A 20308-nucleotide genomic window follows, 5' to 3' on the forward strand; every position below is an offset into this window, starting at 1 on the left:
TTTAGAAAGACCACTCTGGCAGCCCAAAGGTAAAAGGTGGGGAGAGTACCAGAAGGGGAAGAGGGCAAAGGAACTCCTGGGAGTTCACCCAAGCCTTTCAGAGGTCTCTAACTCAGAGACTCGCAGCTTGCTACTAAGGGACATCACCAGACACATAAGCCCACTCTCTGCATCCCCTCTCTCCCAACCTTCCTTCCGAGGAGTGGCTGGTGGGTTTGAACCGCCAGCCGTCTGGTTAGCAGGCAAGTGTCTTAGCCACTATGCTACCAGAGGCCTCAGTTTAGTATGAAGAAATAAGCAAGCTAGGGCCATCTACTTCCATAGTGATACCACCTTGGAAACCCAAGGAGGGGTCGCTATGAGTCAGGGCCGACTCAATGGCACATAACAACAATAACAACAGGGCCAATACACAGAGGCCATCTTGGGTTGCTTATGTAATGGTAGCACTTGTGATTGATTAGGTTAGGAGTGAAGTTGAGGGAAAAATCAAAGATGGCTTCTAGATTTCTGGTTGGGGGAGATGGTAGATGAGAAAGAGGAAGGAGGAAATGAGTGATCTCTGAGAAGAGATAATATGTTCAAATTTAGATCTATTATTTTGAGTTGCCTAAGGGAAATTCAGGGAGCTCTGGTAGCATAGTTTCTAAGGCACTTGGCTGCTAACAAGAAGGCTGGCGGTTCAAACCCACCGGCCACTCCTCGAAAGGAAGATGAGGCAATCTACTTCCATAGTGATACTGCCTCAGAAACCCAAGGAGGAGTCACTGTGAGTCGGGTCCAACTTGACGGTACATAACAACAACAACAACAAGGGAAATTCAGGTGAAGATCTTGGAATTACAGATTTGGAGCTTAGAGAGGTCTGTGTTGATAGAAAACTTTGAGCATCATCAGCTTATAGGTGATACTTCAATCATGAGAATGATGAGATTTTGCAGGTAAAAATGTAGCTCTTAAAGAGGACCTTAGATTGACTAAGATTAGTGCTTTATACTCTATTTCTGTCTCCCCCCCCCCCAGTCTGCTATGAGCTCACCATGTGATATAGTACTTTGAGGCTCTATCAAAGTAACATTTAAATTATTTTCAAGATAGGGAGTCAATGGGTAATTTTGCATGACCTAGATATTAGAGTAGAAGGAGGCAGAGGGGTTCAATCCTCCCCACCTCAGGATGTGACCAAACATACGTAGTGTGAATTATTATAGCTTTGGTTTGGCTACTGTCAGAGAATGAGGATGGTAGAGAAAGGGAAGGAGATGCACACACATTTGCTTTTGTCGTAACTAGACCAATAGTAGTCAAGTGGCTTTAAAGCTCCAAGCATTTCTATGTTTATGTTAATCAGTGGCTTGGTGGCTCAGTGCTCTGTCAGTGACTTGAGATTGTTACTCTGTGGCTTTTCACTTACTGAGATTAGAAGATCATTAACCTAATCATGGTGATTGCTTATAGGTGAGATGTTTCATTTCTAGAACATATGGTGCAAGATAGGGATATCTGTAGTGATAAAAATCTCCATAGCTGTCAAAAGTGGGTGAAAATGGAAGCTAAAAACATCTTTGAAACCACTGGTGTACATAAAAAAGGAGACAAATTAAAGAACAGTAGATTTAAATATTGAACTTCTCATTTTAACAGAATTTCCTGCAAGTTAGAATTCCAAGAATTCTGACCTCTTTTGATATATAGGCATTAAGCTTCCTAAGCTATTGATCCTGTACCATTGAAAGCATAAAGTGTACTACAGTCTACAGCGTTTTCTAATTTCTTCCTTAGCTAAGCAGGTGCTTTCACAAGATTAAGATCATAGCATTTTATTTTTTCTTACCTGTGTTTCTGTCTCCTTGGATGCTTGTTAATACTCTTCCTGATGCAACAATCCATCAAGTTGATTGATTGAGTAACAATCAATGAGCTGTCATTAGAAATTTTTCATAAACTCTCTGTAGGTTCAAACACAGCTGTTACACATGAGTTGAAACTTCAGGATTCATCAGCCTCATTGAGGAATTGCATCAGCGAAGATCCAGGTGTTGAAGCTACTTAATGTTTTAGCTCCCATTATAGGATCTATTCCTGCCCAGGTGACGAGTTAATGTTGATTTTTAACACAGCAATTTATGTGGCTTGCTGCCACCCACAGCTTTTCAGTTCCAGTCTTCTCTCTTTCATATTAGTCTGGGTAGGCTGTGTCAATCTTCAGATGGCAAAGTTGCTCACCTACCATAAAACCAAGGAGGTGATGTTGGTGATTGAGTAGTGGCATATTTTTACCTGAGTCAGATCTATTAACATTAAGTTGTCAACAATAGTAACCTTTGGTTTAAGTCTAGTACTGTGACCAGTAGTCATAATTTGGGGATGTAGATGCAATTTTTACCTGAGTCAGATCTATCAACATTAAGTTGTCAACAATAGTAACCTTTGGTTTAAGTCTAGTACTGTGACCAGTAGTCATAATTTGGGGATGTAGATGCACTTTCTACCATAGGAAAATTGGATTTTATGAACTTACACTTGCGAAAAGTGTAATCCTTCCTACTCTTCTCCCGGCCCCATATCAGTCTGATGGGTTATACCACATACCTAGATTCTCTCTTCTGTATTTACCCTGCATGTGACTTGTAAAACATTCTAGTTTCCCTAAGAAAGAATTCTCTGGACATAGGAAACGTTTTTGTTTCCAAGTGTCATGTTAGGTTGATTATTGCCAATTAAAAATATAAAAAAACACCTAATTTGCATACCAGTTTCTACCCCACCCCATCCCCACTTTAACGTATTAATGGTATGATTGAACTCAGGCTAAGGATTTCTCACTGTTTGAAAACATTTCTTAGGGGTCTTTCTCCCTCTTTCAAAGCTAGGAAACACAAATGTTCAAAGGATAATTATATTTAGCTGCTAAAGCCTATAGTATCTGGAGGCTCAAGTTAAGTAGTTATTTAATACACAACAAACTCCTTGTTCCATTCCATAGCAGAATAATTTTGTTGCTATGAGCAACAAAAGTCAAGAATAAATATTAGAATTTATGATTTGTTAACTGTTCACAGAATTATAGGTTTGAAAATATACATTGTATAGGAAAGTAAATTTGCTCTGTAAACTTTCACCCAAATCACAATTTTTTAAAAAAAAGGAAAATATATTTAAAAAAATACATTGTATATAGTGAGGTTAATGGGAGCTCTGGTAGCATAGTGCCTAAGGTACTTGACCAGAAGGCTGGCGGTTCAAACCCACCAGCCACTCCTTGGAAGGAAGGTTGGGCAATCTACTTCCTTAGTGATACTGCCTTGGAAACCCAAGGAGGGATCACTATGAGTCAGGTCGGACTCGATGGCACATAACAAGAAGTGAGGTTAATTGCAATTTTAAGTTTAAATAATGAAACAACTTCAGTGTTGATACTGGTATGAAAAAACTTGATTGGTCTTCTTCTGCTAGAAATTTGCACATTATTTTCCATGTAATGCTATAGATTATGATACCCTGAATATCGCAATAAGAATTAGAATGTGTGTAACTTATGTTGATTTATAATAGTGAATATGAAAAGAAATAATCCTCTCTAAGGATATACATTTAATTATTGTAAAACAAAATACTTTTTTAGCTATAGAATAACTTTCTTAGTTGAGAGGCCTTAAATAAAATCTATACATATATATATAGTAAAGTAGGGAAAATAGATAATTTTCTGAGGACTCAGTTATATGTATTGACAATCTATACTGGTTAGATTTGTCAGAAAATGACGGTAATTGAAGAGTAATATATATTACTAAGAGATAAAATATTAGATTAAAAGCAAAGATTACTGCCTAATAAGAATTATTGCTTCTTTAGAAACCAATCTTAAAAAAGTTTTCACAAGGTATGTATATTACGGGAGCTCTGGTAGCATAGTGCCTAAGGCACTTGACTGCTAACCAGGAGGCTGGCCATTCAAACCCACCAGCCACTCCTCAGAAGGGAGATTGGACAATCTTTTTCCGTAATGATACTGCCTCGGAAACCCAAGGAGGGGTCACTATGAGTCGGGTCTGACTCAATGGCACATAACAACAACAACATACATATTACAAAATTAAGATCAAATTTACTTTTAACTTTTCACAATGTGTGTGTTTTATTTTGTTCTGAAATAGTCAGCTTTGATTCTCGCATCATGTCTGTTTTTAATTCCCAGAAGTGGTGTAAGCAAAGCCATTTTCGGATTCATGTTGAGCAAACTCCCTTGTAAGCCAAAACTACAAAATCAAAGTACTATAAAACAATAAACAATCCTAAAAACAGAGCATGGGGAAATGGCCATAAGGTTCAAATATAAAACTTAGCAGTGGACCAGAATTGAGGCCAATGAATTAAGAGAGTGAATTTGGAGGCAGAAGGGGTGTGGATGGTGGTAGGAGAGAACTGCTTCTAGTTCTTTGTTTCCTTCTTGAATGAAAGGATAGAGATTGGGAATGATTTTAAGGTTATCTAATTCAGCCTTCTTATTTTACAGATGAGGACAGTGGGGCTCAGAGAAGTAAGTAACTTACTCAAAGATGTGGGTCAATTAGTGACCAAGGCAGGAGAGGAATCAAGGTTTTCTGGACCACCAGAGATCCTCACACATGTTCAGTTAGGATGGATAAATTCTTGGAAAGGCTTATCTAGTTTAGTTTCCTCAGGGACTAAGTAGTTCTTAAAGTTAAACCATATTCTATATTTTAAATAGATAGTATTTTCCCTAGCCCAGTTTCTCTAGTTCTTTATACTTTGCAATATCATTGAATTGTGTTTTCATTGTAAATTATCTGAAGTATTTTCCCTGCCTCCCCTGGGATGCATACATTAGTACAATTAACCTAAATGCTTAATCGCTGTGCCACCAGGGTTCCTTCATATCTATATAAATAACTAATTTGTATGTGATAGATACATACTAATAACTGTATTTGTATGTGATAGATGTAAAAATGAATGAGGTCCTTTAAAAAAAAAAAAAACCGTTATTGTGATTTGCATGAAAGCTTACAGAGTAAATTCATCTTCCATATGGCATATCATACACATTTTGTTTCATGACATTGTAGTTACTTCTTCCCTGTGTCCTTCCCTCCCGTGTACTCCCCACCCCCAGCTGTCTCATTCTTCATATTACAGCTAAATCTACTAAATCTAGTTACTTGATAATTTTTTTTTTAGCAGTTCTAGTCTTTCTTTTTAAAATAACTTTAATTTTAGAGTAGGTTTAGGTTTTCAGAAAACTTTGTGTAGAGAGCACAGAGAATTTTCCATATCCTCCACATCAAGTTTAATATTTTATATCAATATGGTGTACTTGTCACAACTAATGAACAAATATCAATTCATTATTATAGCTAAAATCTGTCTGTCATTCATATTTCCTTAGGTTATACCTAATCTTTTTATCCCAGGATACCAAATTTTGTAGTCATGTCTCCTTAGGCTTTTCTGGACTCTAGTAGTTTCTTAGACTTTTTAAAATTTTTGGCGACCTTGACAGTTTTGAGAAGTACTGGTCAGATATTTTTCATAATATCCTCAATTTGCATTTTTCTGATGGTTTCTCATGATTAGACAGGGGTTACTTCGTAGTGATACTGCCTCGGAAACCCAAGGAGGGGTTGCTATGAGTCGGGTCCGACTTGACGGCACATAACAACAACAACAACAGGACTGTTTGGAAGGAAAACCTCAGAACTGAAGGACAGTTCTTACCATATATCTAGGGTACATACTATAAACATAACTTATCACTGTTTATGTTAGTTAACCTTGCTCACTTGGCTCAGGTAGTATTTGTCAGGTTTTGCCACTGTAAAGTTATTCTTTCCCCCTTTTCTATATTATACTCTTTGAAAGGAAGTTACTATGCACAGCCCACACTTAAGGAGTAGGGACTTTTTCTTCTCCTTTATGATAGAGGACCTACATAAATTATTTGGAATTCTTCTGGACAAACAATTTGTCTTCTCTGCCATTTATTAGTTTATGCAGTCATTTATGTTAGTGTGTACTCTTGGGTATTTATTTTATTTCTAATCCATTATTACACTATTTATTTTGTTGCTCATATTGCTCCAACATTGGTCATGGGAACCCTTTCAGTTGTTTCATGTGCTCCTTTGATGTACCTTATCAATGTTTTGTGGGTTTTTTTTTTTTTTTTAGCATCCTTACTTCTGGCCTACAAGATGCCCAGTCTTATCTTGTATATACCATGCTCCAGCTCCAGAATGAGACATTTTTTCCAAGGAGCCTTAGTTTCTTTTCTTGAAGAATGGTATTAGAAACCAAGATCTGGGGCCTTGAATGTGTTTGCTGCTACTGAAGTGTCTTTGCTTTTAGACCCTGTCAGCTGAAAGAGAAAGAAAATAGAAATGTGTGTACTAACCCATGTATATACAGGCAGTCCCTGGATTACAAATGAATTTTGACCCTAAGTCTCTCTCTAAATTGAATTTGTATGTAAACCAGAATAGTTAGGTATGGTTTGTATCTAACATCAGTTAGTCAAATGTTTGTCTTAGTATATAGGTTATAGTCTACCTTTCCATGCATAAAAAGCATCAAAGAAACATTTCCAGAGACACCAAAACACCTTTATCATAATAACACAGTAATAATAATATTTTAATGCACATCACAAAGTTGTGCCCATTTGTTATTGCAAACTATTTTATGTACCTCACATTTTTAATTTATTGGGCTTTACAGGGTTTTATTTGTAACTATGAGTTGTAAGTCAGTTAGATGTTTGTAACCCAGGGACTGCCGGTATACATATCTATGAATACTTCTCTATACATCCATCTGTATCTATATTAAACTAAACATGAGTTCATACTAATGTTTCCAAACTTAATCCAATATCACCTGAATCATTCTACCCTTATCCCTTTGCTCCTCTGTAACTTTCCACTCCAACAGTGAGAAACTTGCTTCCCACCATATGCCTAGAATCAGTTTTTGTGATTTAAAATATTTTATACTTAAGCTCTTTTTAAATTTTTATAACCACTTAACATCTCTTATTTTCTTTTTGAAATTTCAAAGTAAATGTGTTGAAAACAAACAACACAACTATTTAAAATGTTGATTATGCTGTTTCAAACATTAATTCTTCCCTATGCAGATATCCGTACATGGGGTCAAACTCTTAGCATCATCTTTAAAATCATTAGCATTATCCTTATCACTATAAATAAATGCTTATTGGATCCTCTTGTTAGGACCCTGAGCTAAACTAGTTTTTGTGGACAGTCTTTGCAGAGACCTTGAAGTGTTGCCTGACCACTAACACGTGACAGATGTACACCCACTGCTGTCGAGTCAGATCCGACTCATAGTGACCCCACCTTGGGTTTCTGAGGCAGTATCACTACAGAAGTAGATTGCCCAACCTTCCTTTCGAGGAGTGGCTGGTGGGTTTGAACTGCCAGCCTTCTGGTTAGCAGTCAAATGCCTTAGGCACTATGCCATCAGAGCTCCCTTCATCTCTCTCCCTCTCTCTCTCTCTCTATATATATATGTTTCTTAGGTTACATACTTTTTAAAATCCATTTATTGTAATGACAGTAACTTAACACACTTTCTGTTGTTGTTGTTGTTATGTGCCATCGAGTCAGACCCGACTCATAGCGACCCCTCCTTGGGTTTCCAAGGCAGTATCACTACGGAAGTAGATTGCCCCATCTTCCTTCCTCTGAGTGGCTGGTGGGTTTGAACCACCAGCCTTCTGGTTAGCAATCAAGTGCCTTAGCCACTATGCTACCAGAGCTCCCACACACTTTCTAGCATTCTAAATAAATTAGTATTTCTCAACTTCCAATTCTATGGATATTAGCATTAGCAAAGGAGAACAAAAGTTGAGTGATGTGTTTGTCACATAGTAGGTGGTTGATAAATATCACAACAACTAAAAAGCTGAGACGACAGAAGTCACACTAACAAATCAACTTGAAGCATAGTACAAGATGCTGATTTCAGGAAGTGAATTATAGTCCTAGAAAACTAGGAAATCATGAGCTAGAGAGCCAAAGGGCCCTCCAGAGTCAACAGAATTTGTGTTGTTTTTGTTAGGTACCACCGAGTTGATTCTGACTTATAGTGACCCTACATAAAACAGAATGAAACACAGCCTGGTACTATGACATCCTTACAGTCCTTGCTATGCTTGACCCCATCATTGCAGCCACTGTGTCAGTCCATCTTGTTGAAGGTCTTCTCCTTTTTCACTGACCCTCTATTTTACCTAGCATGATATCTTTTTCTAGAGAATGTTCTTTCTGACAACATGACCAGAGTTAAGTGAGATAAAGTCTGGCCATTCTTGCTTATGAGGAGCATTTTGGTTGCACTTCCTGCAGGACAGATTTGTTCATTGTTCTAGTGGTTGATGGTGTTTTCAGTATTCTTCACCAACACCACAATTCAAAGGCATTAACTCTTCTTTCATCTTCTTTATTTATTGTCCAGCTTTCTCATACATATAAGGTGATTGAAAATCCCATGGTTTGGGTGAGGCACACCTTAGTCTTGAAAGTGACATCTTTACTTTTTGTATTTCTTATATGAATAGCTGTGAAACATTTTCTGATAGAGTGCTGGAAGATGAACCTTTCAGGTTGGAAGCCTTCAGAATATGACTAGGGAAGAGCTGCCTCCTCAAATTAGAGCCGACCTTAATATGTGGATAGAGTAAAGCTTCTGGGACCTTCATTTGTTGGTGGGGTATGACTCAAAATGGTAAGAAACAGCTAGAAACATTCATTACTAATCGGAATATGGAATGCACGAAGTATAAATCTAGGAAAATTGGAAGTTGTCAAAAATGAAATGGAATGCATAAAGATGTCCTAGGCATTAGTGAGCAGAAATGGACTGGTATTGGCCATTTTCAATCAAACAGTCGTATGGTCTGCTATGCTAGGAATGACAAATTGAAGATGAATGGCGTCACATTCATTGTCAAAAACAATGTTTCAAGGTCTATCCTGAAGTACAATGCTGCCAGTGATAGGCTAATATGCATATACCTACAAGGTTAATACTACTATTACTAAAATTTACATACCAACAACTAAAGCTAAAGATGAAGAAATTACTTTTTTACCAATTTCTACAGTTTGAAATTGACCAAACTTGCAACTAAGATGTATTGATAATTACTAGTGATTGGAATGTGTGAATTGGAAGCAAAGAAGACTCATCAGTATTTGAAAAATATAGCCTTGGTGACAGAACTGATTCTGGAGATCACTGGATAGAATTTTGCAAGACCAATGACTTATTCATAGCAAATACCTTTTTTCAGCAACAGAAGTGGTGGAACCCACCAGATGGAATACACATAAATGCATGGACCTCACCAGATGGAATACACAGAAATCAGATCCATTGCATCTGTGGAAAGAGGCAATGGAGAAGCTAAATATCATCAGTTAAAACAAAGCCAGGAACTGACTGTGGAACAGACCATCAAGTGCAAGTTCAAGTTGAAACTGAAAAAAATTAAAACAAGTCTACGAGAGCCAAAGCATTCCCTTGATTATATCCCACCTGAATTTAGACAAGAAGGAAGAAATGACCAAAATAGATGTCAGAAAAGACTATGAGCCTTGCTCTTGAATGGAGAATAGCTATAGCAAATGGAAGAAATGATGAAATAAAAAAGCTCAACAGAAAATTTCAAAGGGTGGTTCAGGAAGACAAAGTATAGTATTTTAATGAACTGTGCAAAGACTGGAGTTAGAAAATCAAAAGGGAAGAACACCCTCAGCATTTCTCAAGCTGAAAGAATTAAAGAAAAAATTTAAGCCTCGAATTGCAATATTGAAGGATTCTGTGGGCAAAATATTGAACAATTCAGGAAACATCAGAAGAAGATGGAAGGAATATACAGACTCACTGTATCAAAAAGAATTGGACAATGTTCAGCTATTTCAGGAGGTAACATATGGTGAAGAACCAATGGTATTGAAGGAAGAAGTCCAAGCTGCACTGAAAGAACTGGAGCAAAACAAAGCTCCAGGAATTGACAGAATACCCATTAAGATATTTCAACAGAAGGATACAGCACTGGAGGCACTTAACTCATTTAGACCAAGAAATTTGGAAGACAGCTACGTGGGCAACTGAATGGAAGAGATCAATATTTGTGCCCATTCCAGAGAAATGTGACCCAACAGAATATGGGCATTATTGAACAATACCATTTATATCACACACAAGTGAAATTTTGCTGAAGATAATTAAAAAATGGTTGCAGCAGTATATTGACATGGAACTTTCAGAAATTCAAGTGGATTCAGAAGAGGCCAAGGAATAAGGGATATCATTGCAGATGTCAGATGGATCTTGGCTGAAAGGAAAGAATACCGGAAAGATGTTTACCTATGTTTTATTGACTATACAGAGACATTCTACTGTGCGGATCATAACAAATTGTGGATAACATTGGGAAGAATGGGAATTCCACAACACTTAATTTTGCTCATGAGGAACCTGTACATAGACCAACACACCATTGTTTAAATAGAACAAGAGAATGTTGCAGTTTAAAATCTGGAACGGTATGCATCAGGATTTTATCCATTCACCATACTTCTTCAATCTGTATACTGAACAAATATTCCAAGAAGGTGGTTTCATGAAGAAGAATGTGGCATCAGGATTGGAGGAAGACTCATTTAACAGCCTGCAATACACAGGTGACACAACCTTGCTTGCTAAGAATGAAGATGACTTGAAGCACTTACTGGTGAAGATAAAAGACAGAAAGTCTTCAGTATGAGTTACACCTCAAATAACAAAAACAAAAATCTTCACAATAGGACCAATAAACAACATCATGATAAATGGGGAAAAGATTGAAGTTGTCAGGGATTTCATTTTATCTGGATCCATAATCAACACCAATGGAAGCAGCAATTCAGAAATCAGATGTCGTATTGCAGTGGGCAAATCTGCTGCAAAAGAATTTGTGTACTCTGGCAAAATAGTTCTCAATCCTTTTTTCTATCACAACACACGTGAAGGATTACTTACTTGTTACATTACTATGTGCATACTCACATATTCACTGTTCTTGGTGATGGACTCTAACTCCAACCTTTTATATAGCCACTATGGTAGCATAGTGGCTAAGGCAACTTGACTGCTAACCAGAAGGCTGGCAGTTCAAACCCACCAGCCACTCCTCGGAAGGAAGATGGGGCAATCTACTTCCGTAATGATAATGCCTCGGAAACTCGAGGAGGGGTCGCTATGAGTTGGGTCCGACTTGATGGCACATAACAACAACAACAACTATATATATATATACATACATATATATATATGTATGTATATATATATATAGTTGTTGTTGTTATGTGCAATGGAGTCAGACCCGACTCATAGCGACCCCTCCTTGGGTTTCTGAGGCAGTAGTGATCACTACAGAAGTAGATTGCCCAACCTTCCTTCTGAGGAGTGGCTGGTGGGTTTATATATATATAAAAGAGGATGCCAAATGAGTGAAGATGATATTACAATAGAGGTAATCTCAAATCTGATCTAATTTATAAAATAGAAAATTGCATAGAAATCTGTGACTTTATTATTAATAACAATAACTGGTGATATACTGCAATAGTGTACCACATGCTACATAAAGAACCACTGTCCTTGTATACTTTCTTAAGAAGACTCAGTTCATCTTACACTGAGATTTTTAAAAAATTATTCCATGGTATGTTAATACAAGTTAAAGACTAAATTCTGAAATATGAATAAAGTCTAATTTAGCCTGAAGCCTCCCTATGGGTGCAATGATTACATACTAAGGCTAACTGAAACGTTGCTGGTTCAGACTCATCCAGTGACTCCACAGGGCAAAGACTTGACAATCTATTTCTGTACAGATTATAGTCTGAGGGTCTATCCAAGATAGCAGACTAGACATACATACTACCCAGACCTTCTACAACAAAGACCTGAGAAATCAAGTGAAACACATACAGATGACAATCCTGGGACCCATAGTTATAGCTTCAAAAGAAAGGGTAAAGAAGTAGGAAGAGACTGAATGAAAGCAGTGAAGAAAGAGGTAAACGGTGGTGAATTGTCAACTGGCCTGGCACAATGTGGTCATTTTGAAGTGATGCAAGCAGCATTCTGGTTGGTGCAGGAATCAGATAACTGGCTCTGCTCACTCAGGAATGCACCAGCACCCATATCAGTGATCAATGGCCAGAGAGGTGTGATCCTTTCAATCCCGCACAACATCCTGGTGACCAGAGGTATGGCACCCCCTATGGCTAATCAAACCTCTCCACTCCTAGCCAGTGCTTTTACATTTTTTCTTTTTTTTTTCAGTTCTTCCCTCTTCACTCTCCCTTTGTTGTTTTATTTCCTTTTTCTTTTTCTTCCTCTTCTCCTCTTCCTCTTCATTCTCCCATCAGTCAGGAGCCAGCCATACTCACTATACTTGCCACTCCACCCACTGGGCAAGTGCCATCGCCTGTTTCACCACCACTGAGTAAATGGCAGAAGGCAGCTAGCACCCACCCAGCCTGCCTTTAGCCTCTCTACATCACCAATGATTAGATATTTGCACCCATATTCCCACCTAGTACCAACTTCACCCCTGTGCCACCAAACTAGTGACCAGGGTAGCATGTCTGCCCTGTTGCCTGGTAATACTGAAACAAAACAAAACAAAAAGCAGGATGAAGCAAACCAACATACAATCAACAGATTAATACAATACCACCACAGTGTCTTGGAGACAACAGACAACTTCAAATCATGCGCACACACACACACACACACACACAAACATGACCAGATGGCTCAAGCAAGTGAGGATTAAAATATATTCTGGAAGAATAAACATTATTGGAACTATCTGATAAGAAATTCAGAAGAATTATATTTAGGTGCCTTCAACAGATTAATAAAGAGATCAAGAAATACAAAGACAACACCAAGGAAATAAAAAAAAAGTCAAAGAAAACACAGACAAAAGTTCACAAGAAGTCAGGAACACAATAAATTAAATAAAGGGGAAATTAGACACCATACAAAAACAACAAATAGAAATTGAAAAGAATAATACTAAAATTTTAGAAATTGCTATCTCATTGCAAGGGCAAAGTAGAGTTGAATCAATGGAAGACAGAATTAGTGAAATAGAACACAAATTTCTTAATACTAATCTGTTAGAGGAACAATTAAAAAAAGAGTGAAAAACAATGAGGAAAGTCTAAGAATTATGTGAGACACCATCAAGATTACATGTGATTGGAATTCTAGAATAGGAGGAGACTGAAAAAAAGCACCTAGAAAATTGTCAAAGATTTTTGTTGAAAGAAATCTTCCCTAATACCATGAAAGATGAGAAATGCATTCAAGAAGTTCATTGAACCCCTATTGTATGGCTTTTGCCTGGGTTATTTCCTCTGCTTGGAATACTCTTCCCTCAGAGGTCTAGATTAGTAATTCCTTCAACTTGAAGTATTTGCTCAAATTTTACTTTCTTAACCTATTATGACCATGCTGTTTATTTAATAGTGCAACCTAACTCTCATCTCCACCACTCTGGATTCCTTTTACTCTGCTCAGCTTTACTTATTTCCATAGCATTTATAATAGTTTGATATAAAAATATAATTTTCTCAGTATTCTTACTGCTTATTGTGACTCCCTGAGCTAGAATTTGAGTGTCACAAAGGGAGAGCTCTTTGTCAGTTTTGTTCACTGATATATCCCAGGTGCCTAAAAGGAAAAAAAAAAAAAAAAGCATTGACTAAACAAATGCATTATTTGCAATTTGTGCTTCCTGAACTCCAAACAGTCCAATTAAAAAAATCAAGCAAATAAAGAAAAACTTAATTTGATAATGTCTCAAATTATAAATTACTAAGAGCACTGAACTTTAGTTTCCTCATTTGTTAATGAGCATGTCATAGGATTTTTGTGATATTTGAATGAAATGATGTATATGAAAACAGTCAATAATCAGGAATTAAAGAATTTTTCCCCCCAGGTTATAGGCCTGTATAAAATAAGGCCTCAAAGGCAAGGAATAACAATAACAATAAGCCCTTCAAAGCCAAAACTGTAGTCAATTCTGACTCAAGTTGATCTCATGTGTGTTAGGGTAGAACTGTGCTCAATAGTGTTTTCAGTGGCTGATTAGATTCTGGACGATCAAGCCTTTCTTCTTAGGAGCCTCTGGGTGGACTTGAACTTGAACCTTCAACCTTTAGGTTAGCAGCTGAGTGTTAACCATCTGCACCACACAGGAACTCCTTAGAGGCCAGTTATTTACCTTCTCAGTGATGTTGTTCTTCCAAAGCCTGCTATTTACTCTTAAATTTGGGATGTTGAGTAGGTAAACATTAAGACTAGGAAAAAATTATGTAAATATGTTTATAAATATTAATAAACATTTATTGCAACAATTTTAATGGAAAGACTGAGATCATAGTCACTGAGAATGACATGCAAACTTAGGAGAAAATTAAAAATTATACTTACATTGGGCTTTTAAATGTCTGATTTTCTTGAGAATTAAACTATATATTTAAAGAAAATAAATTTACGTCTTCTGACTCAAATGATACTTAGCCTTACAGAAATACATTACACAAGGACTAATAACAATTCAAATGTGATAACAATGTTGTTGTTATGTGCCATCAAGTCGGCCCTGACTCATAGCAACCCCTCCTTGGGTTTCCAAGGCAGTGTCACTATGGAAGTAGATTGCCCAACCTTCCTTCTGAGGAGTGGCTGATGGGTTTGAACCGCCAGCCTTCTGGTTAGCAGTCAGGTGCCTTAGGCACTACACTACCAGAGCTCCTGTGATAACAATGAAACACACCTAGAATAATGAACATTCTCCAAGTCCAATACTTTCACTCTGTCTTCAGTGAAATATATTATGCAGTTTGTTTTTAAGTGCAAGACAGCAGGGTAGTAAATCTACATAGCAGAGCATTCAGCATACATGCAAATTTTTCTTTCTTCTTCCTTTTTTTTGTAAAGGTACAAGTAACCTCTGTTAAAAAGAAAAAAATATATTGTGAGTCCCATGATGGATCCACTTAGTCCTTGGTACTCTTTCTTTTCTCTGAAATATTAGGAATTGGCTGAAAAGGCAATTATTATTGCCATTGTAAGTACTCCATTAGGCCAAGCATTGTAGAAAGTGCCAGCTAGCAAGGTGGAGTGCTCTGAAAGTTGACAGAACCCCAGAAAATTAAAAATTAATGTCCGGAATGATGTTGCTTAAGCCTCCCTCTAGAGAAGAGGCCTGTGAAGGTCAAGGCAAGCCTTTCATGTTATCTTTGTGTTCACTATGACTTTTCCTTTAACTCTTTACTTTCTCTTCCTGTCTACTCCTGATCTTAAGCCTAGAGTAGACAGAGATTTTTTTTTATCAGTGGCACTGAAAATGACAAAGTAATACAATCAACAGTTAACATAGACAATACAATTTCAGTTAACATAGAAGCATAATATATTTCACTGAAGAGAGAGTAAAAGTATTGGACTTGGAGAATGTTCATTATTCTAGGTGTAAGTGTCTCATTGTTACCATGTTTGAATTGTTATCAGTCCTTGTGTAAAATATTTCTGTAAGGCTAAGTATGATTTGAGTCAGGAAGATTTAAGTTTCTTGTTAATAATGTGTTGCAAAATGGGCAAACTAGGTATGTTTGGATTTCAGTTTTAAAACATTCAATTAAGATGTCAAAATATTAAAGCTAATTAAATTTCTAGTAGAATTCTTTCCCCCAGAAACAGATTATAGGCTCTAATAACACACCATGATTCTAGATGGCTGAGACATGTGTTGTTTACTTTCAAGTCTTTGGCAGGTCTTTTCATTTTGGTTATTGTACCAACTCTTTTCATTTCTTTGCTTTTTAATTAATTTTTTTCCTCACCATTTGTGTCATTGTTTGGCTTACCTTAGACAAATAATCTGGGAAAAGGTACAAATATTTTGAATGTGGGTTTTCCCAGATCTGAAATTTACCAGATTTGAGTATGTAGAAATAAGCTGGAATGTGGTATAATCATTAATACATTAAAAAAAAAAACATTGCCATCGAGTCGATTTTGACTCATAGTGACCTCCATTGGGCTTCCAAGGTGGTAAATCTTTTGAAGTAGATTGCCCATCTTCCTTCCATGGAGCAGCTGGTGGGTTAGAACCACCAACCTGGTTAGCAGTCAAATGCCTTAGGTATTGTGCCACCAGAGCTCCTTATTAAAACAAAGCCATGTGTTTATGTACTGTATCTGTGTATACATCTTCTATTTATACACGTAAATTGTGTTTTTATGTGCCAACAAGTCGATTCTGAGTCATAGTAACACTATATGACAGAGTAGAACTGACCCATAGGGTTCCTTAAACAATAATCTTTATGGGGGCACATCATCAGCTCTTTTCTCCCTCGTAACCACTGGTAGGTTTGAACTGCTGACCTTTTGGTTGGCAGTGGAACACTTAACTGTTGCACCACTAGGGCTCCTTATATGTAGATTAATATGTGTAAATTTACATGGTTTTCTAAATGAGTTTATATAAAGACATTCAATTGATATATGTACATAATTGTAATATAATTTTTTTTTTCCTTTTTTTCTTTATGGTAAGTCATTTGATTATTTGCTTTTTTTTCCTGCAGAGATCAGTGTTACTCTGTGAAGATGAGCTTTGAAAATTTAATTTAAATAATGTGATAGCCCAGTAGACTCCATTACTTGTAATAGTATTTCCAGGTCCAACTATCTGAAAGCAAATTATGTATTTATCTTTCTTCCTGATAAATAAATTGAAATACAAAGGTAGTTTACCTTCCCTCAGAAAGAGACTGCCAGAGATCAATACATTCTACATTGTTTATTCTTCATCATTTATTGTGTTTTGAGGGTGCTAATCGTATGTATGGGAGCTCTGGTGGCATAGTGCCTAAGGCATTTGACTGCTAACCAGAAGGCTGGCGGTTCAAACCCACCAGCCACTCCTCAGAAGGAAGATTGGGCAATCAACTTCCGTAGTGATACTGCCTTGGAGACCCAAGGAGAGGTCGCTGTGAGTTGGGTCCGACTCGACAGCAGTGTGTTTTTGTTTTTTCAATCATATGTATTATAATGTTCGAATATATATTTTTTGGCATTGTATGTTGTTGTTATTAGATGCCGTCAAGTCAGTTCCAACTCACAGCAACCCTATGAATGAAACACTGCCCAATCTTGTTCCATCCTCACAATCATTGCTGTTTGAGCTGTTGCAGCTGCTGTCAGTCCCTTTTGTTGTGGCATTATATACCAATAGCTATTTTCCATAAGATAATTTTAAAAAAAAAATATCTTAGAAACAACGTTAGTTATTAGAAAATTTTGTTATAATTTAGGGAGTTAATTCTATTTCTGTAAGTAAAGGGGTTAACAAAACTTCTTCTTCATGGGAAGATCAGTCTGCCTTAACATTCTAACCAAAACCAAACCAATCACTGCCGTCAAGTCGGATCTGATTCATAGCAACCCCTCCTTGGGTTTCCAAGGCAGTGTCGCTATGGAAGTAGATTGCCCGATCTTCCTTCTGAGGAGTGGGTGGTGGGTTTGAACCGCCAGCCTTCTGGTTAGCAGTCAAGTGCCTGAGGTGCTAAGCCACCAGAGCTCCTGTGTTAACATTCTAGCACTGTTGTATTAGAACCCTGGTAAAAGTAAAGATGACCTCACTGGTAATCTAACTTTGAAGTGGTTGGAGTGTGGAAGGACTTTAAATTCCTAACTAGAAGCCATACCTTTGGGCTTTTCTGAGTGAAGTGTACCTCTTGTGTCCTCTTTGTGGGGAACCCTGAACGCCATGTTCATGGAGTGTTTCATTTCTGACCCAGTATGTTTCTTGTGCCATCTGTGTGATCTCACTACTTAATGCTTGACTTGTTTCTTACAGAGGCTGGAGAATGAATGGTCTCTGGACTTCTCTTACTGAAGAGATATGCTTGATACTGTCCTACTGACAGTTTTGTATTCTTCAGAGCTAGTCTAGGGCAGATTATGGCCTATTGAATCTTGCTAGTGTGACTAACCTGCTGAACCCAAGATCACTGCTGCTGGTTGAGCAGAATGACCATAGTACTATCATGAATATTTAATTTGAAAAGTGTAATAGTAATAATAACAAGTAAATTTTCCTTTATTTTTCAGAAATGTGTAACGGATGAATGTTTCTTTTTTGAACGACTGGAATCTAATAACTACAATACTTACCGGTCAAGGAAATACTCCAGTTGGTATGTGGCACTGAAACGAACGGGGCAGTATAAACTTGGACCGAAAACAGGACCTGGACAGAAAGCTATACTTTTTCTCCCAATGTCTGCTAAGAGCTGATCTCAATGGCAGCATCTAATCTCATTTCACATGAAAGAAGAGGTATATTGAAACTTGATAATGAGAGAAAAAGAAATGTGTATAGTCATCTGCTCAGTTTGGATAACTGATTAGATCACTTTTTAACTACCAGTAAAATATTTAACCATTGCCTGAGTTAACAAAAATAACAACAACAAAAAAAAAATTCTTGGAAAATATACAGACTTTCCGTCTTTCATACAGCATTTACTTTTGTCTGGTGAAGCTTACTTGAAGCTACAATCTTTTTCATAAATTTATTTTATTTCAAAAGAGGCTTTAAAAATGTACACATTTATGAGCAAATTTTTCTTCATAAAAACTATGTATATGAGAAAATTAAAGTCAGATATTTAGTTAATCACTGAAAATGTTCACTACTTCCTATAATATGGCACCATATTTTAAAATGTTTTAAACATTCAAATATGAATTTGGTACATTCTTTATCATAGTTTTATAGTTCTCTGGCAGTTTCTTGTGATAGAGTTTATAGAACAGCCCTGTGTAAACTGCTGGAAATTCTTCCATGGTCAGATCAATCTTGTCAAATCCTTCTTTGTACCCGTACAAAAGCAGCCGAGCAACTCTGCTGGTAATAGGAGTTGTATTTTCAGTCTTGACCAGGTCATAGAGATCTATCCACTCACACCTTAGACATTCATGCTGGCAAAAATTGATGGTGAATGAATAAGGCTTTAGGCGGCAGATGATATACATATCCGACTTCCCAAAAACTCCTGGATTGCCGTGCTGTTGCCGAATACTCAAGAGAGATCTGAATTCTGATTTTATACCAGTCTCTTCAAAAACTTCTCGAACTGCTGTATCTCCTACATAAAAGGAAGATGTACAAATCAACAAAGAGCCTGTTTCTAGAAACTTCATCATCAAAGATTTTCGGTTAAAGTAATGTATCTAAATGTTCAAAAGTAAAGCTCCACCCCAAGAAAGTAAAGTTTTTAGCACAAACACTGTACCTTCTGGACATCCTGAAATGGTGGATATGACCAAAGTATTTTCTTACCACTTTATATCTAACAAGCTTTTAAAATATTGGATATTCCTTTGGCTGCTACTTACCCCACTGTGCATTTTGGGGGTCACATCCTTCTAATCTCTTCCTTCTCTATTTCCTAAAAGGTAAAAAAATATGCTGCAAAAGTTAAAGCACATGGTCCAAAGCTGTAGGTGATAATCCTGCATATCTCTAAAGTGCTTGACTATTAACCAAAAGTTTGGTGGTTTGAATCCACTGGCCACTCTATGGGAGAAAGATGTGGCAGTCTGCTTCTGTAAAGATTTCAGCCTTAGAAACTCTATGGGGCAGTTCTACTCTGTCCTGTGGGGTCACTATGAGTCAGAATTGACTTGATGGCAACAGGCTTTGTCTATCGTGTTTCTGATCACACATCAAAACTGCCTAAATTTATTCTTATCAGCATCAAGAATACAAGATCCATTTTTCCTTATAAAAGTCTATTGAGCTCCAGAATGTATTGAAGTATGTAATGACTCTAATCTCTCCTGGTGATTTCATGTGGGCCCATCATGCCCTAGAAGACATCTAGCATATTCCTTCATAAGCATTTTGAAAAGAGGTTATTGCCCCTGTAATTTTGCTGTCAGTGGAATCCCACTCTAGTAATTTTTGGCATTTCCTTTATTTCTTAAGATTCCAAGAACTTGAATTTATTCTTCCAACACCAAAGTGCTGCAGTTATTTCATCACAAGTTTTCAAAGAACTTGCAATATATTGTTGTTGTTGTTGTTGTTATTTGCCGTCGAGTCGGCCCCGACTCATAGTGACCCCTCCTTGGGTTTCCAAGGCAGTATCACTACGGAAGTAGGATTGCC

General features: G+C 37.1%; 2 protein-coding genes across 2 annotated transcripts in view; one reads left to right on the top strand and one right to left on the bottom strand.

Annotated features, from left to right (window-relative positions):
- FGF2 (fibroblast growth factor 2) overlaps nt 1-18429 on the top strand; it is a 100185-nt gene extending 81756 nt beyond the window's left edge. Inside the window, 1 exon segment of the mRNA XM_042781738.1 lies at nt 18244-18429. Coding sequence (XP_042637672.1) covers nt 18244-18429 — 186 coding nt within the window.
- A 435-nt stretch (nt 18430-18864) lies between these two features.
- Nucleotides 18865-20308, bottom strand: part of NUDT6 (nudix hydrolase 6) — a 56187-nt gene continuing 54743 nt past the window's right edge. The window contains exon 5 of the mRNA XM_007946458.2: nt 18865-19283. Coding sequence (XP_007944649.1) covers nt 18865-19283 — 419 coding nt within the window. The remainder of the gene's footprint in view (nt 19284-20308) is intronic.

The sequence above is a fragment of the Orycteropus afer genome, unplaced genomic scaffold (genome assembly GCF_000298275.1).
Source record: "Orycteropus afer afer isolate SDZICR_OR568_19922 unplaced genomic scaffold, OryAfe1.0 scaffold00162, whole genome shotgun sequence".
In the NCBI taxonomy this organism is placed as follows: Eukaryota; Metazoa; Chordata; class Mammalia; order Tubulidentata; family Orycteropodidae; genus Orycteropus; species Orycteropus afer.